General features: G+C 41.7%; 1 protein-coding gene across 1 annotated transcript; it reads left to right on the plus strand.

Annotated features, from left to right (window-relative positions):
- Positions 1 to 19,439: 19,439 nt before the first annotated feature.
- Positions 19,440 to 22,025, plus strand: LOC134215801 (uncharacterized). The gene is made up of 2 exons (XM_062694914.1): positions 19,440 to 19,556; positions 20,263 to 22,025. The coding sequence occupies exon 2, from the start codon at positions 21,242 to 21,244 to the stop codon at positions 21,875 to 21,877; it is 636 nt and encodes a 211-aa protein (XP_062550898.1). The 5' UTR covers positions 19,440 to 19,556; positions 20,263 to 21,241; the 3' UTR covers positions 21,878 to 22,025.
- Positions 22,026 to 22,403: the final 378 nt, after the last annotated feature.

Here is a 22,403-nt window from a genome sequence, read left to right on the forward strand (position 1 = left end):
TGCATTTATAGTTCCGCATTTAAATTACATGAGCTGTATTTGGGATTCAATTGGCCCGACGCAACTACATAGTTTAAAGGTATTGCAAAACAAAGCAATAAAGATAATAAAAAAGCTTCCTATGCTATATCCAACTGCTCAGATATACTCCGAAAAAATACTTTCATTGAATAACCTTTGTATTTATAATGTATTATTGGTAGTTTATAAAATAAAATATGGTCATGTAAGATGTAATACTCCGCTTATTCAAGTTCACGCCATACATTCTATTAATACAAGAAATAGAGAAAATTATTACCTAAGCAGACCAAGAACTGAATTAGCTATTAGAAATGTATTTTATTCTGGAATTACGAAATTTAATGCACTACCAAATGAAATAAAATGTGAAACAAATTTAACCACTTTTAAAAGAAAAGTCCATGAATTAGTACATAGAAATATGATTTAAATGAATTCGATGTATAGGATAAGAATTTGATTTTAAGGAAATTAATTTTAAGTTGCTCGCCTACTCATGAGTTTCTCCAGCTAATTGGCTGAAAACAGTTTGTATAAACTTCTCAGCTAAAACTTTGTAAATAAATTAAAAAAAAAATTGTTGGCTTTGATCCAAAGTTTCCCTTATACTTGGTTACCTGGTTTTTAGTTATCCAGCACTGTGTCTTCTTCTAAAGAAACTCCAATTTATGCACCGGGAAGTCCAGCTGAATTTTATTCAGAATCTTCTGAATTTCGAAGAATTTATTGATTTGTTTGATTCTTGTTTTTGTTGAGCATTTCCTCCTCATCCTATTGAATTGTCTATATTGTCCAATGTGTCTATTTTGGCGTTCCCGATCGAATTGTACTTTTATATTCAACTATAAATTTCTATATTCACAGTTATACAATTCGGTTTGAGCGATATCTTATGAAACCAATGCAGCGTTGAGTCTCCCACAACACGAATCACTCCAGTACGATTTTTTTTCATGAAGTTGCTGTACAAGAATATGTTGAAATCTAGGAAATTAAGGGATTGCTTGACATTTTAAGTATAGAGGAATCCCCCATTAGGAAAACATATTTTTGAGTGAATCATAAGTCATAAGATTTTGTCCAACCAGAATAAAAACAACTAAGGAATTCCTACTGAACGAATTGTTTCAGCGCGCCCCTACTAGCAGCGCTGTAGGAGATTTGACTGTATCCGTATGTAGGCAGCAAAAAAAAAATAAACCAAACAGAAGGAGAACGAGACATAATTAATTTTTCAATTAAATTTTAATATAAATGATAAAGAGGATGTATGCGCTCAACTTTTTTGTTTTCATTTCCGGTTCTTTGCTCTCACTGAACTGTCCCCTTTTATAAACTGAAACCGGATCCAGTGGAGCGTCCTGTGATCACTTATCGGAAATTGGCTACAGAAAAAAAAGAACCACAAAAAGCACACCGGACTCAGCCTGAATTGAAATGAATAATTGATGTTTATCGAGAAAAAACGAATTCAACCCTATCAGACTCCATCAGAGCTCTCCACCCACGTGATACACCATCGAAATGGATCCAGCTGTGGGAAAGTGCATGGCGCTTGAAAATGATTTTTGAAATGTCATTAAATTTCAGGATGATCTCAACTACTTATCCCTTTTTGATGCTGAAAAAAACCTTCTGTTCCAAGTCCAGCAGCTCAATCGAAGGCTGGCTATTTGAAAAATTCATTCACATGCGCTCTCGAAAATTGAAGCACTTTTCTGTAAATTACACCTTCGGGCAAACGCTCTCCAGTAGTTACCACTCACTGGCAAAAAAAACACCCGAAGCTGAAGCGGAGACCCAGGTCGTGCAATTCGTGAAAGAAAAAGCCAATTCAATCGAATTAGAAACACTCAACTCGAGATTGGCTTTCCATTCGCTGGTCCACAAAATTCTTGAAAGCCGCGTCGACGAGGTGTAGTTTAAATGGCCTCCGGCTAAATATTTAGAGCACTTGAAATAGAGTTTTTGACGATGAGACGAAAAACGATGCAATCAATACAACCGTCCTACCAGCATCCTCCGATTGAAAGCAGGATTTTCCACCCGATCGGCCAACCATATGGCCCAGTAGGGCGACGTGGTGCTTCCTAGTGGCTCTTCAAAGGTGTTGAAGTTGAAACAACTCCCTGCGCCAGTTGACCAAGAAGAAAACACTCCCCTAAACCCGGCTGATTCGACTCGTTTCCAATCCATTTCCCATGAAGAGTACGCCACAGGAGCCTGCGTTCGCAGTTCGATCATGATGGATTTGGTTCGTTCAGGCAAGCGAGAAAAAAATCCGAAACCATTTCAGCTTTTGTTTCGTTTTCTTTCACCCTCCTGTGTAGAAATCTGGCAGACATCGGTGGCCAAATGACAACAGGCATTCAGACGAACAGGAAACGGGAGATGTGATGAGCGATTGCGACTGAGCGATGCGAGATGGCAGCAGCACTTCCTTAAATGACCATCGCCCAGACAGTAGCTGGCAGACAGTGTTCTTCTGCTATCTGAAGAATGGCACTGGGCAAACTGCAACTACCGGCCGGACGGACCTGGCCGACTGACTGACTGACTGCCGATTTGGTGATGATGCCAAGAGATGAGAATATGTGAAATTGCTGCAGCACAACTTCGCGTTTTCATTGGTGGGTGCAGGTGGTTTGAGAAGGGGTGTGGATCGAAATTTTGAAAATCTGACTGGAACAGATTTAGAACGCAAATTGCTCTATCAGTTATCAATGAAATCGTCCATTTGTTGTGTACGAAGTGTGCATCAATCAATTTCGATTATTAACATGGAATGGAACTCTAGTTGAAGACTAACAACGATTCTTGTAGCACCAGTGCAACCATTGGCGTTTCATTAGAACTGCTGAAAATATGATCGGGTTTGAACATGCCACATTATTGGCAAATCTTGAATAAACGGCCACAACGACCAAAACAAAACACTTGATTACTTTTATACCTTATATTGCGTTTGCAAAGAAATATTGGTTATAAACATTTGATCTACTTCCATGCCACATTACGCATTATCAAACAGTTACTACACTCACCTGAAATGTATTGAAATTGTCTTTCGCAATGATATATATAATGTGAGAAAAATACATTGTACTGAAATTTACAAAATTATCAATGGCAATAGAAGATTTTTCTTTTCTCACTTCGCTGTTATGAAAACTCTAGTAAATGAAGTAAATGTCTGTTTTCCACAATGGGGTTCTTATTCCTACGAATTTCAAACATGTTTTAGCGGAATCGTATACCTGTTTCTCAGTTCACATACGAAAGTAATGAACAAATGGAATCCAATCATCTCTCCCGTATTGAACACTGTATCTGAAAATATGCGTTATAAAGGCAGATCACCTGTTGAGGTGGAACGTGAATGAAGCCATCCACCCAGCCGCAGTCAGTGTGGTGAAACCACTTATCAAATTCCTCCAACTTTCATCCAGCGCACAGGTCTCTCGCTTCTGCTACGTGATGTCTGTCACTCATAATCGCAGTAATGATGTGATTTATTGCATCTTTGGAATTCGTTGAGCTGCCTTCACATCCGCAGCACCGAACAAGTGCACACTCTTCTCCCTCGGGGGACAGCATTCGAAGAAACAAAATTTCACCTTGCCGCATGGCCGGCTGCTTCTGCGTTCCCCCATAAATCATCGGTAATCATTTGCTACAAATTGTAAATTACATACATCGCTCCGTCTCTCCACGGCCAAATTGACATAAATTAGTCATTTGTTATGTTGTCCCCGGGTTTTCTTTCCATGGCCTAACGATGGTCGGCTCGGTGGGTGTTGAAATCGACCCAATATCCTAATTATCGCCTTCTATTTCCGGGGATCACAATTACCAGCTCACCAAGCAAGGGCTCGCAGCCCAACGGAGGGATACGAGTGGCGTACGATTTTATGTTGCTGTAGTTCGGTCTTTGGGGTGATATTGGCTTTTGAAGAAGGGCACACATGCTGCAAGGAACATTTGGCGGAGGGAGCTGCAGTAAACGAGTTACGATTGTGCTAACGAGCGAATAGGATCGAGTGCGAATTGGAGTGATATAATTGAAATAGGAATGTATGTCCGATTTTTTTGAATGAGAGTTATTCCTTGACAATATGCAGTCTAATAGTATTTTTCAACAAGCAAGGTTACCTTGATTTTGAGCACATTTCAATTTCAGAGAAAAAAGAACAAAGTAAGATATTTCAGTTATTTAAAAAATATATGAGAGAAATTAAAAATTTTCAATTGTAGTGTTACGTAACGCTATGAAATGGTGAGTTGACATCTGGGAAGGGACGTCACAAGTTCTAATTTCCACGCTTTTACGGGTCTTTCGATGACAACTGACCACCAGTTATGGTTTGCGTACTTAGCTGGTAGTGAAGCCAGGGCCCTGTTGTTCTGCTGATATCAGCTAGAGTGACAGGGTGCGTCCTGTGGGGATTGCTTAGGATGTGGTGTTATTCGAAAGTGGACTCTGTTGATTTTTTATAAAAGCTGCGTATCCGCAAGCAGGCTTTATCAAAACAACCGTGTGCTGCTCAATGCGACTAGCCTTGTCCTGGAGTAGAGCATTTTTATTAAACCTCCATGGTTGTATGTTCTTCATGTTAGAGGCGGCACGAAACAGCCTCTGACCCGTAGCGGGCGGATGAACATGAACAAGCTATCCCTACACTGTTCGAAAAACTAATGTAAATTTACATCAAATACCATGTACATAATTGGAGCGTTTTCCTCTTAACGATGAAGGATTATTTTTATACTAAAAAAAAACTCTTGGCATTTTGGCAACACTGGTGCGGCTAGAAGTTTATGGGGCGAGGTGATTTTTTTTCGGTTTGAGAATTCATTTCTAAATGTATTCAAATAAGGTTATATAAGTTCTAGTGATACGAAAAAAAAAAGATTGGAGTGCGTGAATTTAGCAATAAAGTGTGATGATTATCGATTATCAGGTAGGGGAGATGCGGTCAATATGCGCCCCCAAACCTAATCACTTAATTTATTGGTGATTTCCTCCGAAAACATGTATTTTCGAAGTGTTAATCAATTATCTAACATATCAGTCATTACATGGTCCAAAAATTTCCATGTAAAGCTGCAATAATGCAACAAAACTATTTTATTCTAAAATTGAGAGTTTCAATCCAAAATTAACGATGCTGGGCAATATGCGCCACCCAAAAATGATAATCAAAATATTCCAATATTTTGCACCAAAATTTTCAAACTATTCTGCACAAGATTAGTGTCAACTCTAAATTGCGTTGGAATGAGCCAAACTAATTTTATTTTTTAAAATTTTTAGTACAGAGTTTTTGACTGAGTTTTTTCGTTTGACGGCTTACAAGTGTTTTTTGGCTTCAGTTTCTTACGGTTTTGAAACAAAATTTGGGATATTAACTAAGAAAAGGGGGTGGCTCATTTTACCCGACCGGCGCATGTTTATTTGATGATACCGTTTTGTAAAGTGAAAAGCATCTCTCCGGCTCAGTGGTGTGGCTACGAAGAGCAAAAATTTGAACTCTACATTTTTAATTTCTATAATTGAATCAATTTGGAGTAAAACAAATGGTTGAAAAATATTGAGTATTGTGCGAGATTAATAAGAGACTTTTTTTTAAATTATTAATCAAAAACCTACATCTTCCAAGCAGTATAAATTACAGTAATATCCCGATTTTATCACCCCCTCGTGAGCTTTGGGGTGATAAAAAAGGAAATGTGACAAAATCGGAAAAAAAATTCTATTTTTTATTTCATTTCACAAATAGGGTATGCGCATATGAAATGCATTGATTCTTCACCCAATAATCAAAAAACATGAGAATAATAACTTCCAAAATGAAATTTTTATCACATTTTAGAAGTTCATTCATTCATTTTTTTCATTTATTTAGTTAACATCTAAACAGATAACACTGAATCAACAATTTGACGCCACAATACACGGTTCGAGGCCGCATCTCTCCATCCTCGGATACGCCCCACGCTCGCCAAGTCGTTCTGCACCTGGTCTGCCCATCTCGCTCGCTGCGCTCCACGCCGTCTCGTACCTGCCGGATCGGAAGCGAACACCATCTTTGCAGGGTTGCTGTCCGGCATTCTTGCAACATGTCCTGCCCATCGTACCCTTCCGGCTTTAGCTACCTTCTGGATACTGGGTTCGCCGTAGAGCTGGGCGAGCTCATGGTTCATTCTTCGCCGCCACACACCGTCTTCTTGCACACCGCCAAAGATGGTCCTAAGCACCCGTCTCTCGAATACTCCGAGTGCTTGCAAGTCCTCCTCGAGCATTGTCCATGTTTCATGTCCGTAGAGGACAACCGGTCTTATAAGCGTCTTGTACATGACACATTTGGTGCGGTGGCGAATCTTTTTGACCGCAGTTTCTTCTGGAGCCCGTAGTAGGCCCGACTTCCACAGATGATGCGCCTTCGTATTTCACGACTAACGTTGTTGTCAGCCGTTAGCAAGGATCCGAGGTAGACGAATTCCTCGACCACCTCGAAGGTATCCCCGTCTATCGTAACACTGCTTCCCAGGCGGGCCCTGTCGCGCTCGGTTCCGCCCACAAGCATGTACTTTGTCTTTGACGCATTCACCACCAGTCCAACTTTTGTTGCTTCACGTTTCAGGCGGGTGTACAGTTCTGCCACCTTTGCAAATGTTCGGCCAACAATGTCCATGTCATCCGCGAAGCAAATAAATTGACTGGATCTGTTGAAAATCGTACCCCGGTTGTTACACCCGGCTCTCCGCATGACACCTTCTAGCACAATATTGAACAACAGGCACGAAAGTCCATCACCTTGTCTTAGTCCCCGGCGCGATTCGAACGAACAGGAGTGTTCGCCCGAGATCTTCACACAGTTTTGCACACCATCCACCGTTGCTTTGATCAGTCTGGTAAGCTTCCCAGGGAAGCTGTTCTCGTCCATAATTTTCCATAGCTCTACACGGTCTATACTGTCGTATGCCGCCTTAAAATCAACGAACAGATGGTGCGTTGGGACCTGGTATTCACGGCATTTTTGAAGGATTTGCCGTACAGTAAAGATCTGGTCCGTTGTCGAGCGGCCGTCAACGAAGCCGGCTTGATAACTTTCCACGAACTCGTTCACTAATGGTGACAGACGACGGAAGATGATCTGGGATATCACTTTGTAGGCGGCATTAAGGATGGTGATCGCTCGAAAGTTCTCACACTCCAGTTTGTCGCCTTTCTTGTAGATGGGGCATATAACCCCTTCCTTCCACTCCTCCGGTAGCTGTTCGGTTTCCCAGATTCTGACTATCAGTTTGTGCAGGCAAGTGGCCAGCTTTTCCGGGGCCATCTTGATAAGCTCAGCTCCGATACCATCCTTACCAGCTGCTTTATTGGTCTTTAGCTGTTGAATGGCATCCTTAACTTCCCTCAAGGTGGGGGCTGGTTGGCTTCCATCGTCCGCTGAACTGACGTAGTCATCTCCTCCGCTGCCTTGACTTTCACTGCCTGTACTCTCAGCGCCATTCAGATGTTCCTCGTAGTGCTGCTTCCACCTTTCGATCACCACACGTTCGTCCGTCAATATGCTCCCACCCTTATCCCGGCACATTTCGGCTCGCGGCACGAAGCCTTTGCGGGATGCGTTGAGCTTCTGATAGAACTTGCGTGTATCTTGAGAACGGCACAGCTGTTCCATCTCCTCGCACTGCGCTTCTTCCAGGCGGCGTTTCTTCTCCTGAAAAAGGCGGGTCTGCTGTCTCCGCTTCCGTCTATAACGTTCCACGTTCTGCCGGGTACCTTGCTGCAGCGCGACCGCCCGCGCTGCGTCCTTCTCCTTCAGAATCTGTCTGCACTCTTCGTCGAACCAATCGTTCCGTCGACTTCGACCCATATACCCGACGTTGTTCTCCGCTGCGTCGTTAATGGCTGCTTTGACTGTATTCCAGCAGTCCTCAAGAGGGGCCCCATCGAGCTCACCCTCTTCCGGCAACGCTGCCTCGAGATGCTGCGCGTATGCAGTGGCGACATCAGGTTGCTTCAGTCGCTCTAGGTCGTACCGCGGCGGTCGTCGGTACCGAACATTGTTGATGACGGATAGTTTTGGGCGCAGTTTAACCATCACCAGATAGTGGTCAGAGTCGATGTTAGCGCCACGATATGTCCTGACGTCGATAATGTCGGAGAAGTGCCGTCCATCAATCAGAACGTGGTCGATTTGTGATTCTGTCTGCAGTGGTGATCTCCAGGTGTACCGATACGGGAGGCTGTGTTGGAAGTAGGTGCTGCGAATGGCCATATTCTTGGAGGCGGCGAAATCAATTAGTCGTAGGCCGTTTTCGTTCGTCAGCCGGTGAGCGCTGAACTTTCCAATAGTCGGTCTAAACTCCTCCTCTTGGCCAACCTGAGCGTTCAAATCTCCTATGATGATTTTGACGTCGTGGCTTGGGCAGCTGTCGTACTCACGTTCCAGCTGCGCGTAGAATGCGTCCTTATCATCATCAGTGCTTCCGGAGTGTGGGTGTGGGCTATGGACGTTGATTATGCTGAAGTTGAAGAACCGGCCTTTGATCCTCAACTTGCACATTCTTTCATTGATCGGCCACCACCCGATCACGCGCCTTTGCATATCGCCCATCACTATGAAAGCTGTTCCCAGCTCGTGTGTGTTGCCGCAGCTCTGGTAGATGGTATGATTACCTCTAAACGTTCGCACCATTGATCCCTTCCAACAAACCTCCTGCAGCGCTACGATGCCGAATCCACGGTCCTTGAGCACATCGGCGAGTATGCGTGTGCTCCCGATGAAGTTGAGAGATTTGCAGTTCCACGAACCGAGTTTCCAATCGCTAGTCCCTTTTCGTCGCAGTGGTCTTCGCCGATGGTTCCGGTCCGTACTCTCTTGTTGATTGTTCGTTGCTTAAGATTTTTAAAGGCTGGCTTGCAGGGCCTGACACCAAACCCCCTATATTTCCGGAGGACCATTCCTCCTTATTCCCGGTGGACCATGGTGCACAGTTTCATTTAGAGTCCCTCGCTGGCACTCGGACGATGATCAGTCGCCCCTAACATGGAGAACAGACGCTGTTGTGAGCCGATCCTGACATGGAGAACAGACGCTCAATAAGATTTGCACCTCCGGAGAGGAGCAAACCCCCCCTTCCCTGTCAGCATACGACCATAGTTCCCACCGGGGTTGGTTACCCGATCTTCCCTAAGGTTGCTCGTATCCCGGCCAGCACCGCGGGGAGGTAGGGATAGGAGTTGCTGGGTAAGAGGCTAAGGACCGCGAGATGGGGTCTATTTTATTCCTTCAGGTACGCGAAGTACCAATGGTACGCTTTACCCAGCATTTGCCGTGCCACATTTTAGAAGTATTTAGCTAAAAAACATTATCACCGCAATGCACCTATTTCAATAATATCCGAAAACGGTTAATCCTATGCCAACATAAAATACGCACACTATTACTTGGCTGTATACGTAACGATGTGATTGCAGTGATGCCGAATTTATCAATGTTTTGTATTTGAGTTGAAACATAATTACAAAATTGCAGTTTTTGTTGTAATTTTCCAACTTATCAGTTTAATTTTATGTTTGTCATAGTTTATCTTTTCGATATATCTTATTTTACAAACATAAAAGTTGAATTTCACAATGAAAGTTCATTCAAGCATTTTTGAAATAAAAATCTAGGTCGGCAACCCTTGCAGATACTGCAAGCCATGTAAACAGTTTGGAATACGGACAAGGATAATTGAGACGTTGTTCGAAAGAAACCTATGTCAAACTATAGGAAATCGCGTTGGTTTTTAATATATAATTATATTTATAGTGAACATGTGATGTGATTTTTGTGTTGTGAAGTGAATTTTGAAGGGATAGAATTGTTTGAGCTTGAAATTGAGTGGAAAACAACGTCGTGAAAACAGTTGAATCTGCTAGTAACCAGGCGGTGCATCAAACCATCAGCTCAGAGGAAGGAAAATGAAAAAAATAATAATTTTGTTTGAAATAGTTTAAGTCTTGTGAATTAAAACATTATTTAAACAAAATCTTGAATAATATTCCAAACATTCAAGAATGTGTTCCACCAATTATTGTGTACATACGATATAAGAAATTGTAATTAATTTTTTATTTGGTTTATCGACGGTTGGGATTAATATACGGGCTGTTATCAATATGGGAACAGATACCCTATGAATCAGTTTATGCCTTGGAGAGGTAAAATGCGTGATTAGCACCCGTTATTTCTTGTCGAAAATCCTTGACAGGTACTAAGGAATGATTTATAATAAACCACAGGCGGTGAAAGTTATTTAATGAAAATCATTGTTGTTTGCGGTATTATTTACAAAAAAAAAATCAGAAGGGTTATATACAAGATACTACGTAAAACAGATTATAAGATAATTCATTTGAATGTCTATGTCACTGATTTGAGCATGAGCTTAGAGTGATTCAAATTTTGACTTTTTCGCTTCCCTATGCTTGAACGATAACATTTGCTATTTTAATGAACCTTCTAAATTTTCAACTGAATTGGTTGTAATTTGACTGAGCACGAGCGGTTTGATACTTGGATGGAAATTACTATAGAAATCGCCCCTTATGTGTAAGATCGTTTTGTGTGGCGGCCCATTAAATATTTAAATATAGCCAACCCGAAGACTTCATAGAACATTTCCTAATATGTACGGCAGTTATTGTTCCGAAGCGATCGGATTGTTGCTCACGATTGATATTTATGTAATTCTTTTACATGTTAAATTGATTTTCTCACGATTCAGTACTTCGCGAGTATGTTCTGCACCGATCGCGCACCAATTACCGTCGACACTCTACATCTTGATGTTCTATATCTCGATATATCTTCCATGTCCCTTTTCTCCGTCCCTACGAACTACATACATTTTTGATTTTTTCAGCACAAGTCGTACGTTTATCGAACGAGGCCTGCCGAGTTGGATAAACACTACGAGTGCTGAAAAAATCGAGTTTTGCAACAAGTTGCACACGCTTTTTTGTATGTACATGCTTTTGGAAATGTTTGATGTCATGTCCATCAAACTATTTCATTTATTACGCGACGCAGAGAATACACTATTTGAACACTATTTGAACACAGAACTATAATGAATATTATGCAACCCATTTGAGTTGCATAATGTTCATTAAAGCACCCATTTCGTTGGAATGAAAAAGTAGGCTCATGCTCAAACCAGTGCCATAGGCAATCAAATGAATTATCTTATAATCTGTTTTACTTTTGAGCTTTTTGGGATCACCGAAGACTTTCACTATTGATTACACACACAATTCGCCGGTATGAATGGTTTCAAAAAAATCGCGAAGCGCTGGGAATTTTGATGAATTTTTGGAACTGGAAATTTTTACGGATTTTCCGGATGACTGTTCCTGGGGCATTTGTAGGTCACTAAAGACTTCACTATTGATTGCACCTACAATGTGCCAGAATGAACTTTTAGAATTGGCCATTTTACGGATATCTCGGATCTTCCAGAGGGCTTTCCGATGACCGCTAGAGGGATAAATTTCCCCAGAAATGGCATATACATGATACAGTTGGGATCATCAGATCACATATTTGCAAGCAATTTTATGTTTCATAACACGAAACACGAAAATTTGGTGCCAAATTAAGAAGCTCAAACAGTACGTCTTTAGTACAGGTTCCCCGGGGACTAGAGTGGTCAATTTGGATGAATCACCCCATGACCTACAGATTTCGTTTGGTGCCTAGAGATCGAAAATCGGTTGAAATTTGAGTTTTTTGATCGTGATGAAATCTTGGTTCCAAATGGACCCCAATGCACATTGTGTATTACCACATTGTGCATTAGGAAGGTTAAGCAGCACCTCCCACGCTGTGAGGGAGTAGGGACCCCACTATCTAGCAGATGGACCACCCCAGTTCAATCATTGGTAATATCCTAAAAGTAGGCAATTACCAAGGTTGGAATGTGCTGTTTAGGGAATACACGATGTATGAAAGAACTAAAAATTTCAATAGTTTAACGCTGATAATCAAAAGTTTCAATACCACTGGCAAATTGGTGGAGAGTTTGTAGATCGGTTCATATATAAACCTTTAAAATCCATCGAAAGATCAAGGACGTATTAACGTTCCAAATCTTACATGATTTCGTGACGGTCCTTAATTTTGAAATTCTCATTTTACACCCTGAATCTGAGCCTTCCCCTTAGACGTAGTTCACGTCAAATAAAATAATTGTCGTAAGTGTAATAACAATGCTTCAGCTTAAGCCTATGCTGTTTGTGAACAGTGAAAGTCAAAGTATTGAAAAAAATATTTCAAGGTATAACATCGGAATTCGAAGATTTGCGATCAATGTATTATCACTTTTCTGTGAATTCGAAGAGCTGGATTGCATTATATGGAGAAAGCGTTGCGAATACCTTCATGACGATGCGCTGAACAGGACCTATACGACTAGCGGTTCATTTCGATCCCTTACAAGATCTTGAGATCTTGAGCAAATATTGTTGAACAAGTCAAGGAACTTGAAAGCCTCTCTCAGGTTCATAAAGTTGTATAAATAATGCACACTCCTAAATGGCATGCAGGGGTGGTTCGATGCAGCGAGTCGACAATAAATAAAACCTGAGCTTTCAACTCGGTATTGTCGGTGTTGAACTTAATCTGTAGATTAAAACCCGACTTAATCCACCTACAGTGAACGCAACCCTTCTTACACTTTTGAATGTTTGTGTGTGCCCAGTGCATATTACAATTTCTATGCATATGACCTTCAATTGAATAACAAATAACTGATATTATCATGCTTTTATCGCTTTCAAAATGAAATAGTGATATTTCTGGAAATTTAACAATTTTTAAAAAATACAAAAAGACTGCAGATTTGATTTGCCGCCTTAAATGGCAATATTACAGCTTCTGTTTAAGCCCAAAAGAGTTCAAATCGGGTCATAGACGGCTGAGATATTGGTGTGACAACTCTTCATTAGTAGTCTGAAAATATGTCTCATATTCGTATTTCACAGATATCTCTGAAACCGAATTTCCGATTGCAGAAAAAAATTAATGGGTCCATTGACAAAACATAGCTTTCGTTTAAAGATAAAATCGCACAAATCGGTCCAAGGACGACTGAGATCTTGATGGGACATATTTTACCAATGTGTGAAGTTGATACGTCTAATGCTTTATGTTCGTATTTCAAAGATATCTCCGGAACCCAATGTCTTATTGCAAAAACAAAATACAATGGGTTCAATGGCAAAGTCATAGCTTTCGTTTAAAGATAAAATCATGCAAATTGGTTTACAGACGGCTGAGATATTCATGTGACATTATTTAGTTATTTTTCTGAAAATACACTTCATGTTCGTATTTCTCACATATCTCTGGAACCAAATGTCCGATTGTAAAAAAAAAAAAACTTGTACAATGACAAAGTCATAGCTTTCGTTGAGTGTTAAAATCGTGCAAATCGGTCCATGGACGGCTGAGATCTTGATGTGACATTTTTGTAACGCACACACATACGCACACACGCACACACATATATACGACTTGGGTCTCCGAGCCTCGGATAAAAAGTCGGTTTTTCAAGCGATCTTTATACCCTTCTTAGGATGTAAGAAGGGTAAAAAACACCTTAATAAAGATAAAAAAAACTCGGTAATGTCGGAGTGAATTTTGGCCATATTAGTAGTAGATGGCGATTCTCGTAGAGCATCTTTCCATTCGCAGAAAGCAGTTGAACATTCAGAACACATCCAAAGTAGTCCCCGGGATAAGTATCGCTGTTGTTCTCTACACATACCGATGCACGAAATATGAAAATAATTGCTGCACGGTCCATTACACATGATATACAATCCCAACTCTGTGTATATGCAATAACTGCATGTTTTGCAATACACATCAGCTTTCTTCGATAATTCTGGTTTGGTTTCGGACATCTTATCGGCAGAATTTTAGGAATTTCTCAATTCCAGCACCAAAAACCCAACATAATTCACCGAGTAGTGATACTGCCTTTCTCGCATTTAGCCAAGACACCAACCTTATATGGTGCTAATATGATTCGATGAACCATTTTCCAACGGTCGGTCGTTATCAAATTCAATAGTGATCAACTAGGCTTCTGCCTGCGAATGAAAATCGATTGACGATTACTATAATAAAAGTTGTCTAATTTTTTTCTTAGCTTTTGTGCACACACATACACACATACATACACACGGACAGACAGACATTTGCTCAGCTCGTCGAGCTGAGTCGAATGGTATATAACACTATGGGTCTCCGAGGCTTTTATAAAAAGTTCGTTTTCGTAGTGAAATAATAGCCTTTCGGTACAACTTTGTTGTACGAGAAAGGCAAAAACGTTGCAACACGAAGAGATTAACAGACGAGTATGGTTAGAAACGATATTTTTGTCGAAAAACAATGCGAAATTCACAAACGAAAACGGAGTTGAAAAGCCTGCGACAGAAACGTTCGATTCAAAAACAACAACCTTCAATAACAAAAATTGGGGCCCTTTTTAGCTGCGAGGTGGCAATGTTCCAGTAAGGGATGTAATGCCAATAAAAAAGAAGAATTGCGTGGTAGTTGCTACAATCCAGCTTATCGCCCTTTTTGTAGATGGGACACACGACACCTTCCATCCACTCCTGCGGCAAAACTTCCTCCTCCCAAATCTTGGTAATGACCCAGTGCAGCGCTCTAGCCAGTGCCTCACCACCGTGTTTAAATAGCTCTCCTGGTAGTTGGTCAACCCCAGGGGCTTTGTTATTTTTCAGCCGGCCAATCTCCTCCTGGATTTCCTGGAGCTCCGGAGCCGGTAGAGTTGTGTCCTGCACGCGTTCTCCCAGGTCCATCACCATACCGTCATCTTCGTCTGCCACATCGCCATTCAGGTGCTCTTCGAAGTGCTGCCGCCACATTTGGATCACCTCGCGCTCGTTCGTAAGAAGGTTCCCGTTTATGTCCTTACACATATCAGGCTGTGGCACGTGGCCCTTACGTGAACAGTTTAACTTCTCATAGAACTTTCTTGTGTTATTGGCGCGGTACAGTTGCTCCGTCTCTTCGCGGTCTCGATCTTCCAGCTGACGCTTTTTCCTCCGGAAAATCGAGTTTTGTCTGTTTCGCGCCTGTTTATATCGTTCCTCGTTCGCCCTCGTGCGGTGTTGCAGCAATCTCGCCCATGCTGCATTCTTCTCTTCTACTAACTGCTCACATTCGCCGTCATACCAGTCGTTTCTCTGATCCGGGGCACGGTGCCAAGTGCAGTGGTTGCGGTGCTTCCTATGGCAGATCGAATATCTCTCCAGCCATCTTCAAGAGACGCTGCGCCTAGCTGCTCTTCCGTCGAGAGTTTTGAGCGTAGGCATACTGCAACGAGGCAGTGGTGGGATTCAATATTCGCACTGCGGTAAGTGCGGACGTTCGTGATGTCGGAGAAGAATTTACCGTCGATAAGAACGTGGTCGATTTGGTTTTCCATTTCTTGGTCAGGTGATCTCCATGTGGCCTTGTGGATATTTTTGGGGGGAAAGAAGGTGCTTCGGACTACCATTCCGCGGGAGGCTGCGAAGTTTATGCATCGTTGGCCGTTGTCATTCGATACGGTGTGCAGACTATCCGGTCCGATGACCGGTCTATACATTTCCTTTCTTCCTAATTCATCGTAGATCATCCTGTCGCAACCTGCGAAACCTAGCGACTTGCAATTCCATGTTCCAAGCTGCCAATCGTGATCCTGTATTCGTCGCCTAGGTCTTTGCCGATTATATCGAGTCGCATTATCTCTTATATTGTTCGTGATGATTGGTTTTCTAGGCGGCTTATTGGCCCTGTGCAAACGTCCTGTCTCGTCGGAGGGCCGTCGTGTCAGGAATGTTTAGCGTCCCACCTAACACCAGGACTTGGGCTTGTGCGCTTTGAGCGGCACACGGTCGCTTTGGTGGGGCCTACTTGCGGATACATGCAGCTTTTTATAGAGGTTTAACAGAGCCCACTGTCAAACCCCACCACATCCTAGGCAGGCGCCACAACTCGCAGATGGCCTGGGGAGGGATCGTCAAGCCCTTGGACATAGTCCCTGCTGCCCATACTACCCATACATATATTGCTCTTTATTGAGTGTTTTGTGCAAAAAAACTATCTCGTGGAAAATTTTGTAATTGTTTATTGCTAAGACTTATTTATGGAAATTTTGTATTTTTTTCCACGGAACTTTTTTATTTTGTAACCGTTCGGGGAATGTTCACGAGGATTTGCTAAACGGTGGCCACCGGTCGTGTTCGATTTGCCCGAGACCTTTTCGCTCAAGGAAGTTCTCGAACGATTCGCGGAATACTTGTAATCAATTTCGTAACGCATGCACTTACTATGACTCTTTATTCGTACGAATTTTAGGGAAGTCATAAGGAATGTTCACTCATTCGAACAAGGAAACGAAACTAGAACTTAATTTGATTAGCGAGTATGCTTTATTTGCCAACTGGCGTCAAACGTAACGTAATTCAACCAATAAAAGAATTCAAACACTATATTTTAGATCATTCATTCGCATTGGACGCCTATTTAACGTACGGAATGGAAAAGAGCAAGCATGGCCACACTGTTCGAACAAATCATGTACATTTACATCAAATATCATGCACATAATTGGAGCATGATAAACGATAGGAATTTACATTTCATTTTATTTTTACATCACTTATCATCTCAAATTTTTGTGTTGTTTTAAATTTACATGTTCTATTTTATCCTATTTAAATAAAAAATGGTTACCATGAGAATCGAACTCAGGTCCGCAGAGTGATAGCCCGTTCTGATGCCACTCTACCGTCTTCACTTCTTGAAACCAATGTTGCCCAAAGAGTAACAGGTTCTGAGTTATGGCGATTCAAATATACCAGTATCGAACCCGTCGTGATCGGGTCCTGTTTAGGTAATGTAACTTTACATGCTTTGTGTAAACGCATGCGCAATGCGCATCGTCAAGGGGAAACATCTGACTGGATGAAGTGCAAGAATTCGAAGTTTTTCCAACGATTTAAGTAAACGCCTGATGAAGTACACCGATGACATGAAACATTATTAATGTTGCTTTGTAGTCGTAATGGGAAATCTTCACTTTGGTATGACTGTGGTCGAAAACGGAGGTTTCCCGCTGCATTTGCAGCTGCCGTGATGGAATTATTTGTTTTGTTTACATTCTACCGAGATCGTCGCAAGCGTGGCCATCTTTTATTTCGGTTCACATAATATCATGTAAACTTAATGGTTTATAAATGAATTTTCATGGTGAATTAAGTATTGTTGTCAACAGAGTGTAGTAATAATGGCAAGGTAATGTATTTATACGGTTTAATTCATGCTCTGTTTATGTGCATGATTTTCAACGCATAATTACATTGAGAAAACGATTACATGATCTGCATTTACATTAGTTTCATTGATTACATTACCAGTAGAAGTCAAATTGTTTTGCAGTGCATGTAATAAAAAACTCTTCACGTACCTGCGCAGGATTTTGATGACTCGGTGCTGGCGGGAACGATGAGGTTTTCGTTGTCTCGATGATTGCGACGATTACTTCGAAGATGGCGGTCACCGGCGTGTCCGTACTGCGATTTGGCGCGCAGCGTTGAAGATGACCCGTGTACGATATGGCCGATCTAAAGGTGCGGAGTGAGTGGCGGCTGAAACGGAAGCTTCCGATTTCGATCGGAGAGAGTGATGTGGCACTTGGCCTGGATTTCCCCGGGACGATCGGCTCCGCCAAATAGAGGCACACGTACTCGAACGACCCGGCTTCGCGTACCTATGCGGTTCACCGAGCTGGGAGCGGTGTGTCCTTTATCTTTTGGTTAGGATCGGGATTCGTGCAATTGACGACACGCAGAAAGACGAACCTACACTCTCTAAACACTGGTCCGAAAATGTAACGTAAAGGACTTTTCCGTCGGCAATTAACGACCGACGTGGAATATTCGCTACGATTGACTAGCGACCTCACTCACCTCCGTTTGGCTACCTACTTGAGGCGGGCCTTCGCTGGGCACACGGGTCGGACGGTCGACGGACGAAGTCGTGGTAGAATACCACGAACGGAATCTCGATGAGATGATGAATGCCGCCGATTAGCGACAGAAAATCCAGCCGTACGAAAAAAGCGCAGGGCGCTGCGTGTCCAACACGAAATCACATTATTTTAAGAATTGCTCAGCCTAATTAAATTTAATTACCTTTTTTCGTATTAATTCACTTTAATAAAATTATCTGAGCAGAAAACGCAATGGATTGGACCTCGGTCCACTAAACTAGGAAGAAAAAAACAGAACATTTAACACCACTTATTTTTTTAAACTCACTCACTAATTTTACCTTCAAATTAAACTAAAATTACTCAAGCAAAATCTTAAACTTTCAAGAACTGAACGTAAGTATTTTATTCGCGCACTTCTGCTCTCCAGCCGATTCGTAGACGAAATGAGCGAGTCTGAGTCGTTCTTGCGCCAAGAAGTTTTGAATCTTTTGAAATCATTTTACTATTCAACAATTCAAATCTGAGCTATCATTCAATTTGACTAAAGCATATTAAAAAAAAACAATGCGCCAACCGATTAGCATGGCGATCGGAGGCATGGCGCCTGTTTGCCGCCTATTTGCAGCTCACATGCGTGCCATAATGAGTTGAGCTTTTATAACAAATACTATTAACTTGAAATTGATACAGGAACGAACAGATTTTATATGGGTCGAAGTCGACGGAACGATTGGTTCGACGAAGAGTGCAGACAGATTCTGGAGGAGAAGGACGCAGCGCGGGCGGTCGCGCTGCAGCAAGGTACCCGGCAGAAAGTGGAACGTTATAGACGGAAGCGGAGACAGCAGACCCGCCTTTTTCAGGAGAAGAAACGCCGCCTGGAAGAAGCGGAGTGCGAGGAGATGGAACAGCTGTGCCGTTCTCAAGATACACGCAAGTTCTATCAGAAGCTCAACGCATCCCGCAAAGGCTTCGTGCCGCGAGCCGAAATGTGCCGGGATAAGGATGGGAGCATCTTGACGGACGAACGTGTGGTGATCGAAAGGTGGAAGCAGCACTACGAGGAACATCTGAATGGCGCTGAGAGTACAGGCAGTGAAAGTCAAGACAGCGGAGGAGATGACTGTAGTGATACAGCAAAAAAATAAAAAAAAATAAAATAAATAAGATTGTGGGATAAAATTTATTTACATAATATTTAAGATACTAAAAAAAAAAAAAGATATGTATCTCAAAATCTGGCAACTGGGCCTCAAGAGAACGCAACATGAATGCGTCCCTATGCAAAAGGAAACAACAAAACGCAGAGTTGCGTCTCACTCGAATAGGCATGAAAGAGAAAAAGAGATATCCTTTTCTAGGAGCGTCATTCTGTGTACGATTGTTGAGATGATCGGAGCGTATTCTATTCCATCCTGCCAAAGAAAATTCTGGATACGACATGGCGAAGCCAGTAGGTAAGTATAACATGGAAATTAATCTATTTACAGGTACATAACATAAAATACGATTAGTGAAAAAGTAAAATGCAAGAAAATTGTGAATATGATTAAGTAAAAGTCGAGAAATAGTTAACATTTACTACGAAATGAATTGCGTTGGGAAAAAAATGGCGTCCATTTGGAACAATCAGTGCCTGAGCGAAGCGGTCTCGGCATGTGAAAAAAAGAAAAGGAAACTTTATAAAAATTCCATTTTGTGTGTGAGCGAAGCGGTCTCAACACTGTTAATATAACTTACGGAACAATCGGTGCATGAGCGATGCGGTCTCAGCACAAACAAAAAAAAAAAAAAAAAAAAAGTTTTTCATAACCAAGAATCCTAATTCTGTCTGAGCGAGGCGGTCTCAGCACAGCGCATCCCATAAAAAAAATAATAATAATAAATAATTGAGCAATTAAAAAAAAATATAAAAAAATAAGGGATATGTGAGCAATGTTACATTTACATATTCTTCTCTCTACGCAAACGATAAAATTAAAAAAAAAAAAAAAAAAAGTTCGATGCGCAGTGCATTAAATTGTGATTTCTGTTTTTTTATATTACGCTATCAACTAGTACATTTTATGTTATGATTTGGCCAACTGAATGTAATATTTCAAAAATATATTAATCTTAAACTAAAGAATTAGAAAAACTAAAAGTTTATGTTGTGATTTACAGAACACACCGGGCGGAATACGCAAAAGAAAAGCTATACAGTGAAGTACTTGACACATCAGCCAATTTTTGAAGAAAGGAACAAGCAAACTGAACCGATCAACACGATTGAGACAGAAACAACACGCCAGGCGGCGGTTGAGAGTATTGCCTATTCACGTGAGAGAAATGGGCAAAATGAACCGGCATCAGTTTACAAGCGCAAACAAGCGATACGCCAACCGGGAGTTGAAATGGCTATAGGCTCCAACGAGAATAATGGACGAGAAGAATCCGCAACAGCAATGATCGAAGTTATTGATACACCATCGGAATGTAGAGAAGCGACAACAGCAACGGCGAATAAACAGAGGAAGTTGAGTAAAATGAAGGAATTATCTCGCGAGCTAGCAGCGGAGAAATCAAGGAACATTCAATTGTTGGAAGAACTCCAACGAAGCAAACGAGCGATGGAGGAACTCGAACGAAACAGGCAAATAAATGAAGAAGTCAACGCTAGCCCAGCCGGCGGGTCTAGGTTTGAATACGAACAGGATAATCGTTTTTCCAGCACCCGGAGAGCACAAGGTGTTTCAAGTCAGGAAGAGTCCAGGTTTTACACGTCTATTAATCAGCTCTCCATTGCCTCGGTCAGCATCCCAGAGTGCAAGCCAACAGAGGACGGGGAAATTCACCGACAATCGTTTGAATCATGGAAAGACCTTTTAGTGGACTCCATGATGCTAGCCGGAGTAGCGGATGAAGTCACAATGTTTAGGATTTTCAAGGTCAAAGCTGGCGCACAGCTTCTTGAAATATTCAAAAATACCAAGTCATCGGAGGAAGATCCAAATCCTGAGTACTTTCCATTCACAAACGCGATATCCAGGCTTAAGACATACTTTGGATCAGGATCTGACGTAATGCTAATGAGGCGTAAATTGGCACTACTGACGCAGAAGCCGAATGAATCTGACTTATCGTACATAACTCGAGTCGGACAATGGCTCGATTGTGTGAATTTGATAGTACGAAGGAGTTCGAGCAGATTGTCGCGACCGTAGCCGAGCACGCTACGAATAGAGAAGTGCGCACGGCTTCACTGAAGATGTTGAGCCGAAATCAGTGTTTCACAGACCTCGTCGACAAAGTACGGGAGATCGAAGCAATTAAATTAAATGAAGAATTTGTGAAGAAAAAATACGCAGCTCATGAGCCAACGATGGTTGCATCCGTTAGCGCATCATTTCCGAAGAGCAACAGCCGGCATTTCGATTATATGCCTCAGAGATCAATCCAGAACTACGGTAACAGCTCCAGAGGAGGTTTTCGAGCACCCAGAGGTAGGCAGTTCCATGCTAGTCGAGGTCTTCCCTCACGATCAATGCGATGGGATAAATGCTGGCGATGTAATAGCATTTATCATGAAGCACATACTTGCGGCCACAAAGACAAGAAATGTAATTATTGCGGAATTCTTGGACATATCCAACGAGCATGTCGATCACGAGGTAACGCTTCTGGTATGAAGCGACCAGCAACAGAGTCATTCGAGAGTACGCCACAGAAGATCGCCAAAATTGATGAATTGAAAGACGAGACGGAAGCTGTTCAACCAGTAAGTGAGCCTGATGATTAACTATTTCTTCATTTTTATTGTTAAAACCTAAAAGAAAAAGATAAAAATTAATAACAAATAGCATAAATGTTGAGTTAATAATTTAAAAAAAAATGGTAATTAAAAAAAAAAGAAAAAAAAAGTATAATAAAAATGAAAAAAAAAGAAAGCAGATATGTAATTTTTACGCCTGAAAAAACTGTAGCAATCATGATGACCATTTGTGGTTTATGTTCCCTACAGATGCTTCTAAAATCGAAGGTAAAATCGCCGAGCAATACTTCCGAGGTCGAAAAAGGTGTCCAGGCTGCGTTAAAAAATGTTCCACAGAATCAGCCCAATGCAATCCACAAAGTTGCCCAAATCTCAGGTCCTTGCATCACTGCTCAGAGCAACAAGAGTGACGAAGCAATCATCGCTGCTACGGTATCAGGTATGAAATGCATTTTTATGATAGATTCAGGCGCACAAGTAAATACTTTTACTGAGGATATGTTCGCGAAGCTGATTGAGGATGTAAACTACAGTAGCGGGATTCTAAACATTA

Source organism: Armigeres subalbatus, chromosome 2 (genome assembly GCF_024139115.2).
Source record: "Armigeres subalbatus isolate Guangzhou_Male chromosome 2, GZ_Asu_2, whole genome shotgun sequence".
In the NCBI taxonomy this organism is placed as follows: Eukaryota; Metazoa; Arthropoda; class Insecta; order Diptera; family Culicidae; genus Armigeres; species Armigeres subalbatus.

What these genes read in the sequence shown, in the direction of transcription:
- LOC134215801 (XM_062694914.1), top strand. Translation starts at nt 21,242, where the DNA reads ATGGCTCGATTGTGTGAATTTGATAGTACGAAGGAGTTCGAGCAGATT.